The sequence below is a fragment of the Mixophyes fleayi genome, chromosome 7 (genome assembly GCF_038048845.1).
Source record: "Mixophyes fleayi isolate aMixFle1 chromosome 7, aMixFle1.hap1, whole genome shotgun sequence".
In the NCBI taxonomy this organism is placed as follows: Eukaryota; Metazoa; Chordata; class Amphibia; order Anura; family Limnodynastidae; genus Mixophyes; species Mixophyes fleayi.
The window spans coordinates 129,675,503-129,698,709 of NC_134408.1; the positions used below are offsets into that span (position 1 = coordinate 129,675,503).

Genomic DNA, 23,207 nt, shown 5'->3' on the forward strand with positions numbered 1-23,207 from the left:
TATATGGAGGAATTCATTTTAAGAGAAATATCATTAATTTCAGATTTTATATTTAATTTATGTAAGAACTCCCACCAACAATGACCTCATCATTTCCTTAATGTCATAGTTCTGCAAATCCCCAGCAAATTGGCTTGTCAGAATGTGTATTGAGCATATATCATCATCATCATTATTATCATCATCTATTTATTTATATAGCGCCACTAATTCCACAGCGCTGTACAGAGAACTCACTCACATCAGTCCCTGCCCCATTGGAGCTTACAATCTAAATCCCCTAATTTACACACACACAGTCCACGAAAACTAAGGGCAATTTAATAGCAGCCAATTAACCTACCAGTATGTTTTGGAGTGCGGGAGGAAACCGGAGCACCCGGAGGAAACCCATGCAAACACGGGGAGAACATACAAACTCCTCACAGATAAGGCCATGGTTTGGAATTGAACTCATGATCCCAGTGCTGTGAGGCAGAAGTGCTAACCACTAAGCCGCCGTGCTGCACATATATCTTCAATACCATCTATATTAGAAAGTTTATCTTGAAAAGGGTGCTTAATTTGCCAAAAATATTATTAATTATTATTATAATTTATTTATAAGGAGTCAAAGGTCCCGGCATGCGGGGTAGAGCAAACATAGAATGACATAAAATAAGGGACTATATATATTGCAACTATAGAAACTTAATTAAAGGTAGAGTTATATTTTAAATTAATTTCCACAAAAACTGAGATCCCATTGCTAGCAACAGTGCATAGATCCATTACCTGTTACAATGTACCCCTACTGGACAGGTATAGGAATCCACAACTATCAGTTGAATTGCACTATCAAGATCCATTTTGAAACCTAGCTTCTCATAAAAACTGATTATATTTGTTGTGCATGACTGGTCTTCATGAAACCATGCTGTGAATGTCTTATCAAATTATAATTTACCCACGACAGATGACAGGCTCACAGGTCTATCATTTTCTTTGTTCCAATTTTTGTTCCCTTTTTACACATTCGCTTGCCGCTAATCCTGTTGCCCTGTACCAGTTATGAGGTAGTCTGTGAATAGTGGTCTCTTAATCCCCCTACTACTTGGGTTTTTCATCTACAGAAGCTCCTTTTGGGACCCTCTGTCTGCGGAATTCAAAATTGTATTGAATCTATTCAAAATTTCTTCGAAATCTTCTACTTCAAAACTTCAGTTTTTGGAGAAAGGATGTTGCTTCATTTTTGATACGAGAGCATCAATGTTGGGGCATTTTGATGTCAGAGCAATTTGGATACAGTCTTCAGCGTCCAATTGATTTCTCTGCTTTGTTTTTATGTTTGTTAGAGTAGAAAATCCTTGTTCGCAGAGGTAGGTTGTTGCAAAAGGCAGCAACTTTTTGACTGCCTCCTCATGTGCAATTTTGAATGATTTTGCAGCTGTTGACATCCAAAAATATGACAGATCTGCTTTGTTTTCAAATGCAATACGTGCTTCATTATTGCATCGCAGCTCAAGAAGTGCCTCTGCCAACCCTTGAGGCTCTTCTGGTACAACAGCAATTTCACATTTAAAGGGGTCTACAATCCAACTGACAGCATGTGAATCAGTGGCATTACCCCCAGGAATTTCATTTTTACCCAATTTACCCCTGTTCCCTGACCACCGGTGTATAGCATTGTCCATTCAGCAATCAGAGTGGAGGGAGGTCTACAGACTCTGAATAGTGAATGGCTGTAAAGTTCCACCAATCACAGTGGAAGAAGCTGTCAGGTGTCTTCTACAGCGCACAGACAGTGAAAGGAACTGCAGGAAGGTGAAGTAATTCCTTGGGGCAGCCACCAGATGGTTGGGTGTGATTTTGTCACCAACAGAGATTGGGGTGGGATGATGGTGTACATCATAAAGGCACCATAGATCTTGGGTCTGAATCTTGTAACCAACAGATGTTTGGGGAGAGGGGGGTCGGTCTGCATTATAGAGCTACCAGAGATCTGGGGTCTCTATGTCAGGAATTTCTTACCTGTCCGCGGTGATCGCTCCAGGCTCCGTACTTCCAGGTAGCGCTGCTGCGGTCACATGATCGTGGAGGCGGGGAATTCAAATCTCGCTGCTACTTCTGCCCCACTTTGACACTCTCCTGTGTCAGAGCAACAAGTTATCTTGGCGTCTGGCTGCTCCTGGTTCCTGTGCTTCCCCAGTGTATCTTTCTCTGTGTATTCCTGCTGATCTACTGTGTACCGACCCGGCTCGTCTGTTAACCATTCTCCCGCTGAATCCCTGGCTTACCTGCACCAGCTGATCTACTGTGTACTGACCCGGCCACAGCTCCTGACTCTTCCCGTGGTAGCCTCCTTGTGCTTCTGTCTTGGAGTAACAAGGTACGTATGGCCTTCATGTAGACAGTCTCTGCTAATTACCCTGCCTGACGTGGTCTTAAACCCAGTTCTTGGAACCATTCACCCTCAACTACCTTGCTATCACGTCAATGGGCTAACCTAGGGGCCAAGACCTGCGGGCCTCCGGCAGCAAAAACCATCCTGTCTTGCGGCGGTTCTTGGAGAAGACCGGGGGTTCCGTTAGACTCTGCGCCAGTGCCAATACCGACTGGTAGTCATCTCCCGTGAGACATAACACTCTAAAGTCAACAGATATTTCTAGTCTGCTTTCTGCCCTAACCAATGTTTCCTCTCCTTGTATTCATCCATATTAATTAAGCATAATAGTGTTGTCATACATACATTATGTTTTGTATATAAACTATCCTGTGTATGCAGCCTGCATAGAGACAGCTCTATGTATCTAATGATCACGCTGAACCAGGGCCAAGCGGAACATCAACCCATAGTATTTCAGCCTATACATCAATCCTGGAACAGTCTCAGAGTCAGCTGCCCCAGAATGCATGTCTTCCACCAGGCCTGTCTTATTTCCAGGGGTAAGGTAAGATACAGGCCATTTGGTTTTCTCAAGAGTATTACTTAAATGATTGGTGATTTTGAATAAATATCTCTCTCTAATGGGTTATGTAAGGATTGCAGTAAAGGTTGAATAATAGCATATCAGCTATTCTACTTTAGCTACAGAAAATAAATTACTAACTCAGATTGTTGCTGGGGCGAATAAAATAAATAGTAGTCACAAGAACGCTTTCTGTACAGTATAGAGGTAAATAGAATGCTCTCTATATTGTATAGAGGTTCATAGAATTCTCTCTATATTGTGTAGAGGTAAATAGAATGTGCTCTTTATTGTATAGAGGTAAATAGAATGCTCTCTATATCGTATAAAGGTAAATAGAATTCTCTATATATTGTGCAGAGGTAAATAGAATGCGCTCTATATTGTATAGAGGTACATAGAATGCTCTCTTTATTGTATAGAGGTAAATAGAATGTTCTCTATATTGTATACAGGTAAATAGATTGTTCTATATATTGTATAGAGGTAAATAGAATGCTCTCTATATTGAATAGATATCACTAGAATATTATTTGGGCATATCTAATGCCACCTAGGTGCGTGTTTAGCACCACCTGTTGGAACCTATAGTACTGTGTGCAGCATGCTGCTAGAACATGGTTGAAGGGAAGATAGCAAGGTTGCATTAAATTGGTGATGGCACAGCGGAGATCCTCAAGGGCAAGTGCAAAATTTCTATAGGGGGTTTCCACACCACCAAAGTGGGCATGATCATTATGCAAGAAGTTATCATTGTAGACAGTGCAAGGCCAATCGCCAACCCCTTTCCATCCACTTCAAATACAAGGGCAATGCTGCGTGTACTACTATTAGATGTGCACAGCTCTCCTTTCACGAGCAGTGCAGTGTGAGGCAGGACATACCCCCCGATTGTCCCGGGAGTTAGGACAAAATCCTGATGGAGCACCACCAGATTTAGGACAGTTGACTCTCCTGCTCACTCTTACCTGTCATTGCATCTTTCACTACTGGTGTCTTAAACTCAGTTGCTGCTTGCCTGGATCCTGGAATATTGGGGCCCTGTTTGGAAAAAGGGCTAGGTACATGAAATACGCAAGTTTAGCAGTGAGTGAACCATGTAGGCCTCCTGCCCCCCAACCAGCCCCATATTTAAATGAATAGCACCCACTTTTAATAAATAGACCTGCTTACCTGCAACCAGTCTGATATTAAATTATTAGCATTCATATTTAATAAATAGCGCTCCTTCATCGTCAGCTATTTATATAGCACCACTAATTCCACAGCACTGTACAGAGAACTCATTCACATCAGTCCCTGCACTATTGGAGTTTACAGTCTAAATTCCATAACATATACAGAGAGAGAGAGAGAGAGAGAGAGAGACTAGGATTAATTTAATAGCAGCAAATTAACCCAGTAGTTTGTAATACTTCACACTTTTCACTATGAATTTGATGCTTTAAATCATTTTAGTTGAAAATTGTTCCTAAATCACAGAAAATTGTGCAGATTATTTCCAGCTTTTTGGGAACAATATGTTAAGGTAATGAATCAGATAAGAAGTTTTATTGAATAAAACATTTTTTGTGTAAGTGTATTATAAAAGCGAACAGCACAGTGCTGCAAGACATCAAACAGCGGAAATAGGAGAAACTAACTGAGGGCTGGTAACTGGCTCGGTTATACACACCCAGATTGTGTTAGATCCTGCATAGGTGTCCTGCAAGGGTTAGTTTGACTGCTTGTGTGGAGACAATAGATGATGGCCAATCATAGCTAGGCTTAGGGGACATCATGGGTTACAGGAGGTCATGCAGGTTAGAGCATAGGCAGTTGTTTGTACTTCTTGTCATTGGAAATTTCCCACCTACCCAATCTTTAGAATGGTTTGTAGTTTATGAATTGTATGTTTAACCATTGTTTTTCTGTCAGAAAGGTCTTAGGTGACAGGAAAGCATGACAATCAGCAGCTATAAATGAAGCATTGTTAGTGACACTTCCCTCTGGGGGTGGGTCCCAGCTATTGAGGCAAATGAAGGAGGGGCTTTATGGCCTAGTAGCGTCTGGGGCGATTGGTCTTGGTATGAGGAATGGCTGATAGCTGATTGGCCTTGCTTTTTTGTTTCGCCACCAATTAAATTGATTTACCTCATTGTGACATTTCTCCGCCAAGCAAGACTCCTGTGTCATTATTTCTTAAGTTAAGGGGACACTTGTCAAAGGCATTATGTAAAGGTATGTATCAACCACTGGGCGGTTTAGTGTTGTAGCAACCAATTAAATCATCAGCCACTCCCACTCAATTTTAAAACAGGTTTTATATGCCTACCACACATTACATTAATAAAAAAGGGCACGTAACCTAATACAAGGAAATTTCTGTGTGTCCAGTGCACCCAAGACAACTGCCTCTTATGCCTACTCCTAGCCCCATTGCTGGGGTACAGTAAAACGACTTCTATTCTTCATGTTCCTCAATATGTCCTGCAGTGTATATAAGAACAGCAGAATTGATTTATCAATATACCTTAGTTGACAATGAGACCTATAAAAACTATCCAAAACATGTAACCCATAATTTATAATTGGATTGACAAACATGTGTCATGAATTTTACAATTCTATCAATATATTCTTATCTATGCAATGTCTCACTAAATTTCTTTTGCTTCATATTTTGCAGTTTTAGTAAAAGAGATGAAATGCTGCCCTCTAGTGTGCACTGTAAACATTAACCTATTCAAATTGAAAGCCTACATAATTGCCTTCTAAACCAACAACAAGAGCTAAAGAGGCAAGTTGAATTTGGCTTATGTTAAAACAAGTCAGCAAAAATCAGGAATATGTGGAGTGTTGGCACAATTTGGAAATAATAGATGTATGAAAAGACACACTTTGGCTATATATAAACCCAATTGTTATTCATGCAACTACTGAGCAGATATATACGTAGGCATCACCTGCTCAGCATTATAGAGAACATAGACTACTTCTAGCTTTCAGTTTGTGATAAAATAGGCTACACACCCAATTCAGCCAAACCACTCCTATGTTTCTATGAAAATTAGGATGGTTGGCAGGTGTGTGTCTGTTCAACATGGCCAGGCCACAACTTAATTTCATTGTACTTTAAATAATTCCCTTCTAGACATAATGCCTTTCAAAATATGAAAAGTGACTGAACCCGAATCCACACTATGGGGGGAAATTCAATTGTTAGCAAGCTTTTTTTTTCCCTGCCGCGTAAAATAAAAATTAATCTCCCGCGGGTTTTTGACTGCAACAGCGACCGTTTTGAGTTAGCACAGCTGCCCCGCGTGGTAAAAAAATTGTGTTTGCAAGATTTTAGGGGAGTGAAGGGGAGTTTTACCACGGTCATGTATAACACAAAAAAAAGGTTTTGCATACATTTCCATACATTAGATTGCATTACACATTGATAATATCTACATTACAGTACTTTCTTTAGCATATTGTTTAATTGAACTATTTTTTACCATACAATCATCTATACCATGTCAAAACACATACTACATTCATATTTGTACCAAAAACATACATAAATATAATTAATTAGTGATTTTATTTTTATTTTATTTTATTTTTTCATTTCATTATATTTTCACAAGAAAATCAACTTACACAAGTTAGGCATTAGTGATAAACATAAGTTTAACTTTTTTTTCCACATTTTTACATGATTTCAAATACTTGAGAGGTGTTTAATTTTTAACACACCCCAAGGAGGTACGAGATAAAACAGCATATTTTCCTGTTTTACCCGCCGCGTTAAAAATCAATTCAATAGCTTTTAACGCAGCTGCCTCTTGCACACCCTATACTTTCGATAGACCTTCTACTGGAGCGCGAGAGGACTGTTTCATACAAAAAACGTAGCATTAAAAATGGAATTGAATTGCGGGTAAAGTTAACCCACTCGAAAATTAAAATGAAAACAGCGTTAAAAATGACTTAATGTGGTCAAAAAAAAAACTTGCTGACAAGTGAATACCCCCTCTAAGAGGTAGAATTTACTAGATAAATGATAGCTAGAATCTTATTAGTTGCTGTGGTAACAGTTCCATTTTTCCTTTTTAGATTGTTTGATAAGTCTACTCCTAAGTCTAAATTCTGAAAATATACATTAAGCTCTAAAATGAATTTAGGTCCTAACAGAACATTAAATCCACAAATTTGAAGAAAGTAAGGAATTCATATAGCACATATTATACCAGTGAAAATGTAGCACTCTTTGGAAAACTTGATGCATTCTACATTTGGAATACTGTAGCATATGTTTGGAGACCGTCGCAAGTTCACCAATGTGATCTCTGTCTGAGATCACTTATGTGTTAAAGAGGCTTTAGGTGGCAACTATTAACCAGGTCTGGGATTGAGAAAAGAGTTCAAGAGAGATAGAGAGTAGTAGAGAGAGCTGTGATAAAGTGAATGTTATAGCTAACGGCCACCTAGATACATTTTTAGAACAGATTGGAAAGAGATCTTGACCTTTAGCAGCCGCCTTTCCCATAGAACTAGTAGCATTCGGGGGTACACAGATGCCCCCAGGACTCTAGTGTAGTAAAAGTTTATCAATAGCAACTGTAGCGCAGAGGTGGAGGGTTATCAGAATACAAGAGGCAAATACCAGATATAGTCCAAAGGTTGTGGATCCGTAGCCAGCAGGATAAACAGGGAAAGGCCAGAGGTCAGGGGTCAGGGCAGATTGCAAACACGGGTAATCCATTAGCCAGGCAGAGATAAGGGGAAATCAGCTTTCAATCAAGGTTAAAAGGCAAGCCAAGGGTCACAACAGGAATCAGATCAAAAGATGGAGTATCCACAGAACAGAGCAGGTCAGCAAAGTGCAATACTCTGGACGCTATAACCGGCAGGGGGGCTAAGCCCTTATGAGGGGACACAGGAGTGACAATCAGCCTCAGGAGGCTGTTAATTATTGCAAGTGGAATGCCCGACTGTTAAACTATCCAGGCCGCGTCGGTGATTGACAGTGAAGAGGAGGTCAGGGATGATTTTAAGGGGGTCTTGCAGATTAGACAATATACAGGGGGGCGGCTTGCAGGTTAGACTATATTCAGGAAAGATTCAGGGAGATTCATTATATTTACCACGATAGTGTGAAAGGTAGTGTTAAATTATGTTGCTGTCATTTCAGCACAGACATGTTGAATATCTCCTAAATCTTTAGGGACAAAAACTGGGCTGCTATCAGCCATGCCCCCAATCAAGCCAAGCTACATCCAGACCTATCAAAACCACTGTCATATTACGCAACTTTATTACCCAAATTGCCAAGAACTGCCCTTTTCAGATCAGGAAAATTGGGGCTGTGCAATGACAATCAAGACTGGGCATGATCTATTGCTTTGATGTGTGTCCTCCGGAACCTTTACCTTAATTTGCATTCAGCTTCCAGTCTTCTGTGTATTCTCATGCAGAGGAGAAGCTGTCACAGACGGACAGACTAAATCCATCCTGATATTCCCTAGTATAGATATATGCATGGTACGTGGTGGTTGATTGGATTGACCATGGCTATTGTACAGACAGCTGCCACATACAGCACATGTATTCTCACAAAGACTGAAGCTTGAAGCTTATGCCCAGCCGTGCTGACAGCTCTGCACTGTGCAAGCTGTTTAAGCACCCGGACCAGGGTTTAGATATTGGGTACCAATGGAGTTCCAACACAGGGATCCCCTACTAAAGATCTACATGGGGTGGGGGCTACCTTAACCGCTGGCATTGACAAGATATGGGCTTCCTCTTTAAGGCGATAGAACTCTCTCTGCACTGATAATCTCACACAGCGTACTAGAGATATGACAATGGACATTAGGAGATTACACAGCATGACCACAAGTCATTTTTTAGTTACTTAATGCGCCTATAATAGACACAAAAACATAAAAAACTCTAAATTCACAACAGTAAATGACATATATAGCAAATTAAGTAATTTACACATTATAATAAAGCTAGATATAAAGCTGTGTTCATGAAGGAATGTTTATTTCTTGGTAAAATGCAATAGAAAGAACGTCTTTATTACAACCACTTCATGTAAAAGGAAACAGATTTGGTTTTTAAGTGTTGCTAACCTGGACTGACCTTCTCTTTCACCAAGTTTTTCAGTCTGAAGAAAGTAAAGTTAAAATCTAAAGAATCGTCAGCCATATTTATAAACAACATACAAGCATCAAAGTGAAGTTTTTTTTTATAGAACTGAATGAAACAATTCAGTCAATCCTGAATTGGTCCATGATTCACCAATAAATTATGCCTCCTGAACTTCATACCAATCCAGTGTATGGATCTTGACAAAGCCAATCGGCAAAAATCAGAAAATGTCATGTCATATCCTTATCAAAGGATCTTAAGCCCCTCTGGCGCTCATTCTTCCGGGATTGTTCTAGGTAAAACATATGCGTCTGTTACTGGTACATAGTGTAATCGCCACTTGTTACATGAGCTGTGATGTATCAGTGGTCTGGCCTCAGAATCTTCTTATCGCAACTTCTCGTCTGTGCACACTTGGTAGATAGCAACCTGATTTGCCCATTGTTTAATTTTACATCCTATTTAGTTAGCCCTACAGTGACTCACAATCTATTGGAGTCCAGTAGATTTATATAACTTTTTTCCATTGTGCTAATTGCACATATCATCAAATCCTCCTTTAGTACTGTAATAAATCCCAAACCAATTGTTTCTGTACTTGTCATTACAATTATATATGTTTAAAACCAGGGCCGGTGAAAGGTTGATTGGCACCATAGGCAAAGGTAGAGCCTTTCGCCCCTCCTCAATACCCACATTCTAGCCCCTCACACACAAGACATTTGTAAAATAAAATAATAACTCTTACCTCCATCTAGCTGGCTGTCAAGGCTGCAGTCCATATGCACTGATGTCTGATGCAGAACGCTGTCCGGGCTCCACTGCGGCCCAGGAGCAAACGCAGAATTTCTAGGGGGGGGGGGAGACTTCAAATGTCAGAACAAAGCAAGAACTAAATCATTACATCACAACCTCTTACACACTGAAAAAGATTTCATGTCTGATAGGATCAATTTTGTAGGTGAGAAAGGAGGTGAAGTTGGTGCCAGTAAGAGGGGAGGGGAGGGCAAAGCAGGGAGTTGATTTATATTATTAACGGTGAGTTACTTTATAGCGAAAGAAGCATGAAGGAAGTACCCTTTAAAAATGTTCGAATCTCTATCATGCCCTTTAACAATTTGCGACACAGAGCTTTATTTAGCCACACCTAACCATGGTTAAAACAAAATACAACTAAAATACAATTTAGTGCAATTTACTATCTACAGTAGGGTTTGAGAATGAGCATGATTGGCGTTTTTACAATATGATAGTCATACTCAGAGGGATAATGCAGGTGAACATTTTTCCCTTATCCCTTGCTCAATGGTGGTCAGATAAGGATAAAAACTCACTATCAAGTGATAATCCTAAATATAGGATAGGCACAAAAGTCACAATGTACAAAAAAAGAGGCAATGCTGGTGTCAGTGGTAATGAAGCAAAGAAAATTTGTGATGATGCTTCTTCAGGCAAGTTCCAATCATGTACCTTTTATTGTCAAGTGATGCTGTCATGAATCACCCTACCAGTTAAGTTATCAGAACCTGTTGTAGACAAGAGCTTCAACTTTAGTAACCCCCGTTCCCATGGAATAAGGTGTGATCACCGATACTTGGTTGTCCCCAGGACTTAATCTTGCGTAGCAATAACTTAACTCGGGTAAGTGGGCACCACAGAGCACTTGGTAGTGGGATGCAGAGCAGAGATCTCTATGGCAACAGGGATGCAGGATACACCTGGACCAGGTTTACCAGATACCGAGTTGCAATAGGATGTAATACAAACTTCCACCAGTATAACAGCTTGACAGTGTAGAGTAGAGGATTGATGTAATGCCGGTTGTAACCTGTGTGGAGATGGCGCTGGGGAGCAACACACAATGCAAGGGAAAGTGGAGAGACAAGGTTACACTATAAATCTGGAATGAGTATCACAGCTGACAGAGGAAAGTCCAATGGAGCAGATAGTGGGCACCACGATCCTGCAGCTGCGAAGTGGTATAATAGACGATAGGCAGAGTCAAACAACAAACAAAAGGGTCGACCATAGTCGGGGTCACAAGCAAGAAGGTCAATTCAGGCAGCAATCAGGAGAGGTGAGGTCACCGGCATAGTTCAAAACCGAGTGTCAGACAAAAACCGAGTGTCAGACAAAAGTAGAATATGCATAGGAGCAGGAACACAGAGAAGCAAGCATGTGAATGGTAAAACCAGCAGTGGTTCAGTGAAGCTGACAGGTATTTAAATCTTCAGTCACCAATCAGAGCAGGTGTCAGATAAAGCTGCAGGTGAGCAGAGATCATGTGATCACACCCAGGTACGCAACACTGCAGCAGCCAAAGCGAAAACTGCAATTACCTGTTGTTCCTAACAGATGCACGTACATCTTACACAGCATCACTTGCACAGCAATCAGGATAAAGCCAACAGGACACCACAAACAGCTGCAAAATAGGCAGAACGCAGCAAACAAACCCTTAGGTGATGATATGAGTCTGGGAGCTCAGGTCTAGTTAGCAGCAGGAGGTATTCACAGCACTTCAACACTCTTACTTCCTGATAGATCAATTTCAGACTGGACTGTCTTGTATTATAAAGCCCATAACCCCGTCCAGTTATGTGAGGAAGGAGTTAAGCAATCCGAATCCAAGAGGCCTTAACCCCTTCCTCACATGTGGCAGGTCTCCACCCTGCTACAGCTGCACAAAATATAACAATATCAGACAACCAATTTTAAAAAAACTGTTTGTGAAACTGAGTCAAGCAGCGATGATGAAGAGGAAACAGTCATACAGCTGGATGAAGCTGCTATTCAGTAGGCACAGGATAAATCCCCAAAAAAATCTTCGCCAACAACATGGAAAAGCACAACCTCCTCCCATCCGACACCCCAGCAATAAAATAAACTGTGAAGGAAAATGTAATTTATCATAGGCTAAATGAAAGATATAATGCAGTGTTGGCTAACCTGTGACACTCCAGGTGTTGTGAAACTACAAGTCCCAGCATACCCATCCAGCAATAAGCTGTTATATATTGGCAAAGCATGCCGGGACTTGTAGTTTCACAAACACCTGGAGTGTCACAGGTTAGCCAACACTGATATAATGCAATACCAAACAGTGTCATGGCTGCAAGCTTGAAACATCAGCCATGATCCAAATACATGGAAATACATCATTATTTCCTTAGGGTGCAACACACAAGACTGGACCCAGTCCTGCCATTAGGCTTAATCCGTATGCTGGTTGTTTTGGGACAAGATGATCACGTGAATAATATTAACAGGGGGGGAGTTGGGTTATATGAATTAAGAGACTAAAATAGCTTTTTTAGTAGCATTATAGACATATTTATCAATGGGTGTTTTCAACGGTGATAGGGCTTTTTTTTTTCGCTTTGCCCAATTTAGCAAAAGGTTACTATCAGTGGAATTTTATTTAACAATGATCGAAGTACAGGATGGCGTTAAAATTTATTATTGAATAAATCATTTATTTAATGTTCAATATAAAAATATATATTTAATTTATATTTTACTTTTTATTTTTTTAATTAGTGGAACTGAAGGTACAAAACTAGGCTCACGCATGCGCATGTCCCCAAATGCCGGCTCATATCGTTCAGGTTCCCTGGAGATCTTTTATTGATAAGTTGCGATATTTCCTTGAAAAAGTGTAGCGATAAGTTATTTCTTTTATCGATGCTATAAAGAAAAATCATTCTGATCCCCACATTTTGGTAATCAAGCCCCTTAAAAATACATTTATTAAAGTTAATTTATGATACAGGAAGCCTATTATATATTAATTCCTTTGCAACAGAAAACTACAAACTGAAAGTAACAATAGTCTACCTTTAAAGGGGTAATCAACTTACAAACAATCTCTCCTTAATTTAACTTTCCATCAACTGCAGGACCTAACCGTCTCTTGAAACTGGGACGCTGAAGGCATGACTGAATAAGTCTAAACATTGTCAATAGAGTGACATCTGAAAGTCCTTTTACATCTTTAGGACAGAGTCTTCATGGGATCATCTACAGTTTAGAAAGTTGAGACTGCAATTCTTTAAGCTGCTGTGACATCACTGCTCCTATCTATCAATCCACATAGCAGGGCCTGATTAAGGGTTCAGACCCTAATAGTCTAATATGCTCGTAGCACCCCCTCGACTTTCACGGCAGGCTAATACAGGGTACATTAAAGTGAACTCATCCTTAATTTAAAAATCCAGCTTGCTTCACCACCTCCCACCATGTTTATGCTCCTAATTTTTCAAAACTCCGTTTGGCTTTTTAAAAGGGTAAAATAAGAACTGTATAGTACAACGGAGACGTGAACGAGTGACACTGAGGGTGAAAGAGGGGGAGGCTGTCAAAGCTGCCACCATCCTTATATCCTTATCTCTCCTTCTTACCCTCAAGCACCCACAAAAGAATTACTCATTGGACCTGAGTCATTAAGAAGGGCAAAGCAAAAAAAAAGGAGTGTCTTTGCCCCTTGGCAAAACCATGTTGCATTGGAGGGGGAGGTAACTTGAAAATGTGGGGAGAGATTTATAGTTGGGGTAGGGCATGTCCTAGATCAACTTTAAAGTTCAGTGTAAAAGTAAAACTATCAAGTATTTGTGTGTTTCATGAAAAAACAGCCAGTATTTTTCTTATGTGCAAAATAATAAACTAATGGGCACCCCTTGCATTGTAACATGGTTTGTCCAGGATCAAATTTACTCCTTTTTTTTTGCCTTCCTCTCCTCTATAACTCAGACCCATTGTCTTTACCATGTCAAGATTAAAACTTTACTACATTTTTATTTAATGTTTTCTTTTGTTCTATTACGTCTTAAAATTAATTTCAGTTGATACCTTTCCCTGTCAAAATTTTGTACCACTAAAAAGTTTGCCCCCCTCAAAAGCCTCGGGCCCTAGGCTGCAGCCTAGTCAGCCTATTGGATAATCAGACCCTGTCTCATAGTGTATTTCTGTAGAGCAAATGTGCAAACCTGTCGTTCACCTTGGCCGGTTAGAGAAGCATCTCTTCCTAACACGGAAACCTGCTGCAGAGGAGTGAAATAGAGCATGTATATATATATATATATATATATATATATATATATATATATATACACACAGTATACACACACACACATTAAACCTTAAGTGGTGAAACAAATATTTCTATAATTTTGTAGTTAGTTATGATATGATTTGATATACATTCGATTCACGTTCTATTAGATATCAGTATATTATTTCAGCTATCTATATATGCCCTAGACTGTAGCTGATAGCTGATAAGATTATTACCATTGTCCTTTAATACAACTGATGTGGTTAGTTATGCAATGATGTTTTGTCCCCACACTTCTCAATAATTTAGGATATGTATAGTTGAGCAGAGTTCCATTTGTTAATCCGTAATCTGTATTATTTTTATGTTCATGTAATTATTATATTAGAATATTTTTGCAAAATATTATATTATATGAATTAATAATATTATTGATAGATGTGTTTGTGTAACATGGCTAGCTTGCATCAAAGTAACTTTTTACCCAGTTTTCTGTCCTTTTAAAAAATTAGGTAGCCACTAATGTCTTTAAGTTCCCAATGCCTGTTTATTAGATTGCGTTATCATAAATCTGAACTCCATAAAATTTTCCTCCTGCTTTTTTTTTTATGACCCTCATTTACCTTCCCCATTGGACAACAGGATTCTAATAATTGCCTTAAAGGCAATATAGCGTATAGAGCAATTCAATCTGCTCCAGTGACTTCCTTGTACAATTATCCCCTCTCTCTGCTCATGCAGTATCTCAGAAACAACTTACATCCAGCTGAGAGTTAACATGAAATTATTCTGAAGATACAGAAATACATTTGGGAAGAAAAATCATCCAAAATGAAAAATGCACAGTCACAAAGCAGATGGCTCGAAGAGGTAATTATTTTATGTATTTATACAATTAAAATTTGTTATGATTATTATTACTTTATTATTATTATTAGAGATTATCTTCCATTCACGGGTTGCAATAACTTTAGATGTTAACAAAAAAGAGAGTCTAGATTTTAAATGATCCCTTTAAAGATGGAGTAAGACGCTGATAATATGTTTTCATCCTAGATCGATATAGATGATGGCAAATTACTTGTTGAAGAGGATGAAAAAGACAGAAAAATTACTGCTAACGTATGCTGGGCTGGGTTTAACTTGATAAATGCCATCCTAGGTACAGGAATGATTGGTAAGTGTATAATATACATATATGATATACAGTCCCCTCCAACATTCTACCACAGGTTCAGAATCAATCACGGCTGTTATTAATGTTTGGGACATTTGCTTATGGAATTTGCTACTGTAGTTTATGTTAATATAGATATTTTTTACTGTCTGAGGAATGCTGATTTTGGAATGAAGTAAATTGCAGAAAAATCTAATAAATATAACGTGAAAATAAATAAAAGTTCATGGGAGCTCATTGCTTAGTTTTTTAAAGCTACATTTGCATTATTTAATTTTATCAGTCAATTTACATACTTAGAGAACTGCTGGTATTGGAACAAAGTAATTGACAGAGAGAGAAGAAATTATTAGTCAAGTAAAAGCTTAAAACGGCTCAATGCTCAGTTGTTTTAATAACATGTCTCCACATTTCCATGATCAGAGAAATGTCAGAACCTGCCAAGAACATACACTTGGATATGAATATGTGTAGTAATCTCCTATAGCATGTGCATGTATTATGTGCCTAACTTAGCTCAACTGCACCCAGTTATATTGAGATTTACATGGATTTGCGAGCACAGATGTCTGATTTACAAGGACGCAAAACTTTGCACCAGTAAACGGAAGCTGTTAGGGATATTGGAGGGGTTCCTGGCTGAGTGAGGATTAGGCACACGAGTACATTTACTTTGACATCTACATGCGTGAGCGAAATTTCATTTTGCAGGATGAAATTGTATAAATGAGATAAAGGGATGAACAGGACACATTTCTAAAGCGTTTACTGCTTTGAGAGAGGATACGCAGCATTTTTATCACTGCAAAAAGACCGGAATTTTTCAGAACTCCTGAGGTGCCAGAGATCAGGTCTCATTCCTTTACTTTCAATGAGATGTATTTTCTACATTCCAGTACCATCTATGTGGAAAAGACAATTTTTTGAAACCACTATAACAAAGACCTTCAAACTCACTACAGTGACACATGTAATAAGGACCCAATGTACCCTCACTCATGATTCTACAGCACGTGTGGTAAACCCCATTCTGGAGGCCTCAGGGATGGACTGCCATCACCAGGACCCCCAATTATTTTGATATGGGGCCCTTCGATAAGTTTGGAGGCAGTGACGTGGACATGCACTTGGCAGAGAAGGTGCTGCCGTTGTCCTAGGTATGGCATAATGTTTGACGTGTCAGGTCTGGAAAGTATCAGTAATCTTAGAGAGAGCAGACCGACAGCTAGGAGACACAAATCCTCAGCTTGCTCATGCAGTAAAGGGAGGGGGTTTAACTTAATGTTTATAATACATAAATTACATCATTGTCTTTTGTGCTTTCTTGTGCTCCAGGGGGTATATTTACTAAACTGCGGGTTTGGAAAAGTGGAGAAATTGCCTATAGCAACCAATCCGATTCTAGCTGTCATTTTGTAGAATTAACTAAATAAGTGATAACTAGAATCTGATTGGTTGCTATAGGCAACATCTCCACTTATTAAAACCCATTGTATAGTAAATATACCCCTATGAGTTGTTGTAGTAATGAGTTCTTCAATATCTCTTATGTAACCAGGATTACCATACTCTATGAAACTGGCTGGATTTCCACTGGGACTGTTGCTTTTGCTTGGAGTAGCATATGTCACAGGTAAGTCGGCTCTATCACAAGTAGAAATTAAATAAAGAATGAACAAATTCCTATACTCCACCATTACAAATTCTCCCATAATATGCATAATTAAAATAACCAGGGTATATAACTAACTAGTAACTGTCTTCCTAGCCTGTGGCCTTTATTTCATAAGGTAGGCAGCATGATGGAATCTCCACGATGTCCTACAAGAGTAAAGGAGTACGTTTACAAGCATTACAGTATATTGGGGGATTGTATCAACCTTCTAAAAAGGAAGAGTGAAGTTGTTGCCCATAGCAACCAATCAGATTCTAGCTATCATTCACCTAGCACCTTCTAGAAAACGATAGCTAGAATCTGATTGGTTGCTATGGGCAACACCTCAACTTTTCCATTTGAGAAGGTTTGATACATTTACCCCTAGTGTATATTGCACTTTAGTAATAGGAACCCTAAAAGTGCAAAGGTGGTACTTGGCGGTACTCGCGAAACAGTTTTAATAAATGATGCACAGAGACTTTAAACATTTTTTTAGCATGTTCTGGTAATATCCTTCTAAATTATTACGCCTATTTTTCCTTCCTCTATATTACAATGGATACATATAGACATTACATACTGCTTATCTCAGAGCTGTGTTTTGCTCTAGGGGAAGCCTGCTCTATGATATAGCACACAAACATTTCTCAGAGAAATGATCCCGCTATAAATGAGTTAGCTGAACATATCTCAGCTTTCTCTCCATTTGTAAGGCCTCGGGCTGCAGACTGCGGAGACAAGGATACGGGAACAAAAAATTGTTACATTGTTGAAAAGGATTTTAATTAACGGCTGTTCAATCTCAAGCAAAAAGTCAAATAAATAACGAGAAAAGAGGAAATGTAGAGTGGATTGGGAGGAAAAGAATCATAGAAATGAAAAAAATACTCTAAATTTATTTTAAATTCGCCAAATATATTATAAAATATCTATCCGCCACATTTAAAGTTTGTGCTGCTTAAACACACTTGGGGGCAGAATAATCAAAAGGCAAAGATTTCCATTGCCGGAAAAACTGTTATTTTTGCTTGTTTTCGATGAGTTACGGTAAATATGTTTTTTTTTATTTTTAAAATATATAAAACCTTTTAAAACTTTACTCCATTTATTTTTTCTCATCAGTGGAACTCAAAGCCCAAATTTGGTCTTTCAATCCCGCTACGCACGTGTGAGCCAGAAAGCCAGCGCACACACGCGTACATCTGAAAAGACTGGCCCGGCGGAGGTGTACGCTAACCCTTACCACTCCAGACCAGTATCGCCATCAACTTCCCCAGCAATATTTTTTTGTTAAATTGCGACAATAACTGATTTTTGCTCACCTTGATAAGCGGTATTAAAAAGTCGCACTTATCGCCCAATCAGGATTCTAATGATACATAGACCCCTAAATCTCTGAAAATGATTATAGATTAAACTTAGATACCAACCTGCGTATGTAAAGTAATTATTGGGATACACTCTCTTTTTGGTTGTAGCTTCTCCAGGTATATTGATGTATAATTGATTGTTTGCCACCATCTGTTTTGCAGATTACTCTATGATACTGCTGATTAAGGGAGGAGCAATTTCTGGCACCAGCACTTATCAGTCTCTTGTCAGCAGGACGTTCGGATTTCCTGGATATCTGGCTGTATCCGTTCTACAGTTTTTATATCCTTTTGCTGGTATGATTTTTTTAAGTGATATAAATTAAGGTGGACAATTCTGTTCATACTATTTAATACAATTGTATCTCTAAATTAGACTTAAAGGATATTTCCACTTTTAAACAAATGACTTCCATTAAATATATTAGGCCCAAACATTGATATTTGCCAATGCCACATTGTACCTACGAGGTTTAGGTTAGAAGAACCAGTAATGTCCGGCCTTCTATGGAGTGATAGGTTTAGATTGTTTAGATTGGTTGAACTGAGTAACAGATGCTGCGATTTAGCCTTGGGACAGTCAGGCCAACCCTCATTAAGGAGAGCTAATATGTCCGCAGACTTACCACAATAAAGACACAGTACATGCCCGACACGCCTCCTATAGATTCAGATTGCAGTAAATGCCAGCAGCTGTAATTTACGTCAGTTATCATGCCGACACTGTGATTTCCGGATTTAAAGTGGCAATGCCAGGACCGTGTATAATGTAGAAGCCTTTATCATAATTGTAATTGTTACCCTTACCCTAATTCTAACCCTAAACCTAATACTAATCGTAGCGCTAACCCTAACCCCATCCCTAATCCTAACCGTAACCCAAACCCTAACCCTAACCCTAACCCTAATCCAAACCCTAACCCTAACCCTAATCCTAACCCCAACCCTAATCCAAACCCTAACCCTAATCCTAACCGTATCCCTAAACCTAACCTTTAAATTAGATTATAGAGGAGGTGGGTCCTAGCATTGCCGCTTTAAATCCTGAAATCACAGTATCGCCATGATCAGTGACGTAAATTACAACTGCCGGCATTTACTGCAATCGGAATCTATAGGAGGCGTGTCGGACATGTACTGTGTCTTTATTAGGTCTGTATTTACTTATCGCCATTCTTGTAATCGGAATTATTTTGTCGGTATACATTGTATCGTATTTATAAGCATCGCTAAAATGATTGCCACCGATTGAAAGATAGACTTATTTTTTAAGTCGGGTGACCATGAATCGTGTGTGTATAATAAGTATTTGTATTTCACTGGCAGATATAATTAAAGTCTAATCCCATAAATAAAACCTACCTCATTTTTCTGCACTGTTTGTGTCCCTGACGAAAGTGGACAAAGGACACAAACCCCAAGTAGGTCTCAATAAGATTTATCAGATGTAGACTTCAGGTTTTTGAAAAGACCTTCCACAGTCTCAGTGCAGTCACTGTTCGGCATTGGGACTTTGAAGTTTGGAAGACTTGAGCTGCAAGAACACTTAGGTTCTGCCTGGACTTAAACCAAGACCATCAGTGCCTCAGTTATTGGAGCATGTACTTTGTATCACCTCTCACTGCTCTCCTGCTTGTGTATATTGTGTTGTGCTCATCGCCCCATCTCATGCTTCACTGCCATGCTCATACATTGATCCATCTCATGCTCCACTGCCAACCCTCCTCACCACTGCTTTCCGCTGCTGCTCCCCTGAGCGCTCTGCCCACACACTGGCTCACTGATCATGTGTGATTGATACTCTAGAATGCCAGTCCATGTGCACAGTATTCTGGGATGTCAATATGATTTCAGTGCCTCTGTCATAAGCAGCACACCGTTGCTGACCCCTGCCACAGTGTGCTAACTCCTCAAAGCACAGAGGAGACTGTGCTGCAGCCAGATTAGCCTCCTGCATGCAATAAATATAGAAGGTTAATCTGGAGTGAAGCAGTGGTGTAGGGTGTTTTCTGGGCAACAGGATACCCCCTTCCGAAGTGAAAGGCATAGCCTGGTGCTGGCTGCTGCAAATGCAGAGGGGCTCAACTCTCAATGTTCACCTGGCCCAGCTGCACATCATATATTAGGTATATCTTCTGTCAACAAGGACAGGTGCCGTTAATTACAAGCAGCTTACAGCAGGTACAGAACACGGCATTGCTGGGCCACATAGCATAAGTTCAGAGCGGCATGCCATGGAAAGGGGGCGTGACTTTCATGTGAGACCGTGATAGGCTGCTTGTCAACTGTTCTCATCCCCCTTCAAATACATGGGCAATTGTAGCCAACCGTATATATATATATATATATATATATATATATATATATATATAGTGCCTTTTGTGATCTACTGAAGCATATTATCAATTGTATTATTATTTTTATTGTGTGAGGGATATTAAATTGGTTTTAAATGATTTCATCATCATGTTGGTTTCTCATTGCTCAATATTTGGCCAGTTTCATCGCTGTGAGTTTTTGTTTTCCTGTTTTTGTTTGCCCAGGCAAGTGGGGACTCACCACCCCCTTACAGATGTGTTATTGGTCCAAATATTATGAGTTGATGACTATTATTAGTACTATTACTATTAAGGCTATAATTTGAAAGGTTATTGCTGTTTGTTTATTAATTTAAACTTTATACGTACAGTCCGCCGTTTACATTGAGTTTTGTTTGTAGCCCAACTGTCCTGATTCTGGTGGGGCAGTCCCAATTTTCTGTGACTGTCCCGCACAGCCAGGATATTGTCCAGACTGATAGGATAGTTGGGAGGTATGTCCTGCTTCACACTGTACTGTTTATTAAGGGTGAGCTGCTTACATCTAACTGTAGTGCATGCAACTAGCCCTTTAAGTTTGGACCTTCCTACCCCTGAAAATGTTCAGGACTGTCCTACCATTGTTTTCCTATTATTAGTTGACCTATTTTGTTGCAGGTTGCCACTGTTTTCTAATCCACCTCTATATTTTTTCTAGCAATGGTCAGCTACAACATAATAACCGGAGACATTTTGCCAAAAATATTTCAAAGAATTCCAGGAGGTGAGTAATGTTATATGTTGTATAATTTTCTGGTGTAATTGTCCTTTTTTGACACCGATATGCCCTTATCTCTGCAACAAGAGATCAAGGTATCGTGTCTCCTGCATTTTAGCATGAAGGAAGCACATGAAAATAGTCCAGCATATGGGTGTGAAAATCTTGGAGAACATTCATATTGTCACTAATAATGGAATTATTAGAAACATTTTGTCACCTGCTAAAGTTTACCTAATGCCTGGCACACCTCTTATTCCATCAGCTCAGCCTTTATCTACATCCGTTAATTTACATAGGAGAATGCAAAAGTGGGCAGGAGCCTCTCCTAGGGTTGACAAGGATTGTCCGATAGGGATCTGCAGGCAAAACCCAATTACTTGTCAACTCTCTCTGAGAAGGTATCTGCCCACTTTTGAATAGTCATATGTGGTACCAGCGACGCTGATTGTAGACCTGATGGGTTGATGAAGAGCTTCTTGTAACTGCAGACTGATATCGTAAATTTATTGGTACCGTTATTTAACAAATAAACAAAAAACAACATGGTCTAATACCACTTGACAGTCACTCATGTATCCAGAGTAATACAAAAATAATGGTAGTTATCTGCTTACATGGGTACAAACACACAGTGCAGTAGTCCACAGCAACCAGTCAATATTTTAGTACGTAAACCCCATTGTGTCTCAGTAGGATCCTTAATTAATGTGAGTTGAATATACTCACAGCAGGGCTTGATTAAGAGTTCAGGCCACCCTAGCTGACGCGTTTTTTAGCACCGTCTCAGTAGGCAAAATCAAACTCCTCCTTAATTTAAAATCCGGCTCCTTCAACCCTCCCCCCACCATTGTCAAAACGTATTTCCACTTGGCTTTTAAAGTAGGTCAAGGCGATCTTTGTCACTCATTTAATTTTCATTATCATCACAACTGTATAACGAAATGGAGGCCCGAAGGTGAGGGTGAAGAGGGGGAGACTGAGGGTGAGGGTGAAGACTGAGGGTGAGGGTGGAGAGGGGGAGACTGTCGCACCTGCACCCTGTCTTTCCTGCTCGCTTATTCTCAAGCGCCTACCTGTGGATGAATCATTGTATTCAATTGTTACCATGGGAATACCATATTTCTCTTTACGTTCTATTTTTATTTTGGAGGACAACTATTCTATTCTATTTTAAACTTAATTTCAATTTGTGATTCTCCCTGTCCCAATTTTGCACCCCCATAAACCTTTTGCACTAGGCTGCAGCTTATACAGCCCATTGGATAACCAGGCCCTGCTCACCAGAAGAGCAGCTCGCCAGATGGGAAGTAGGAATATCACATCTACAGTGGATTCCTGCAATAATGTTAGCCAGCACATGTAATATCTATTTCCCTGTAGTCAGCTTTAACCAGATGTCTATAAAGTGATATACACCTGAGTATAAACACTAAACTAAGAAAGAAACAGAAAGCATTCACATGAGGCCCAACTGGGGCTATAAAGAAGAACTGGTATAAACCAACTAATCCACATTCCTATTTGCTTCTGAAGTCTACAAGTTTTTGCATTAAGCAATAATGATGTCACAGAGGCATCCAACCTTCTGTTAGTGGCCCACTTATACCCAGGGCCACAAAGAAGAATTTTGGGCACAGGTCTAGACTTTATTTTTAGGGCGTGCGAGTTTGCATAGTCATGCCCCCCTCATGCTGATTGGATGGTCCTGGTTGGTCAGTCCCTTGGCCCTGACTGGCCCCGCCCCTTTCACAGTTTTAATCAGTGTCTTGGCTGTAATTTAAAGGTATGTCTGTGCTGC

At 39.6% G+C, this 23,207-nt stretch overlaps 1 protein-coding gene across 1 annotated transcript in view; it reads left to right on the forward strand.

Moving 5' to 3' along the window:
• The first annotated feature begins 14,880 nt into the window (after positions 1 to 14,880).
• Positions 14,881 to 23,207, forward strand: part of SLC38A11 (solute carrier family 38 member 11) — a 29,901-nt gene continuing 21,574 nt past the window's right edge. The window contains exons 1-5 of the mRNA XM_075178668.1: positions 14,881 to 14,997; positions 15,184 to 15,304; positions 16,863 to 16,937; positions 18,494 to 18,628; positions 21,347 to 21,412. Coding sequence (XP_075034769.1) covers positions 14,959 to 14,997; positions 15,184 to 15,304; positions 16,863 to 16,937; positions 18,494 to 18,628; positions 21,347 to 21,412 — 436 coding nt within the window. The 5' untranslated portion in view covers positions 14,881 to 14,958. The remainder of the gene's footprint in view (positions 14,998 to 15,183; positions 15,305 to 16,862; positions 16,938 to 18,493; positions 18,629 to 21,346; positions 21,413 to 23,207) is intronic.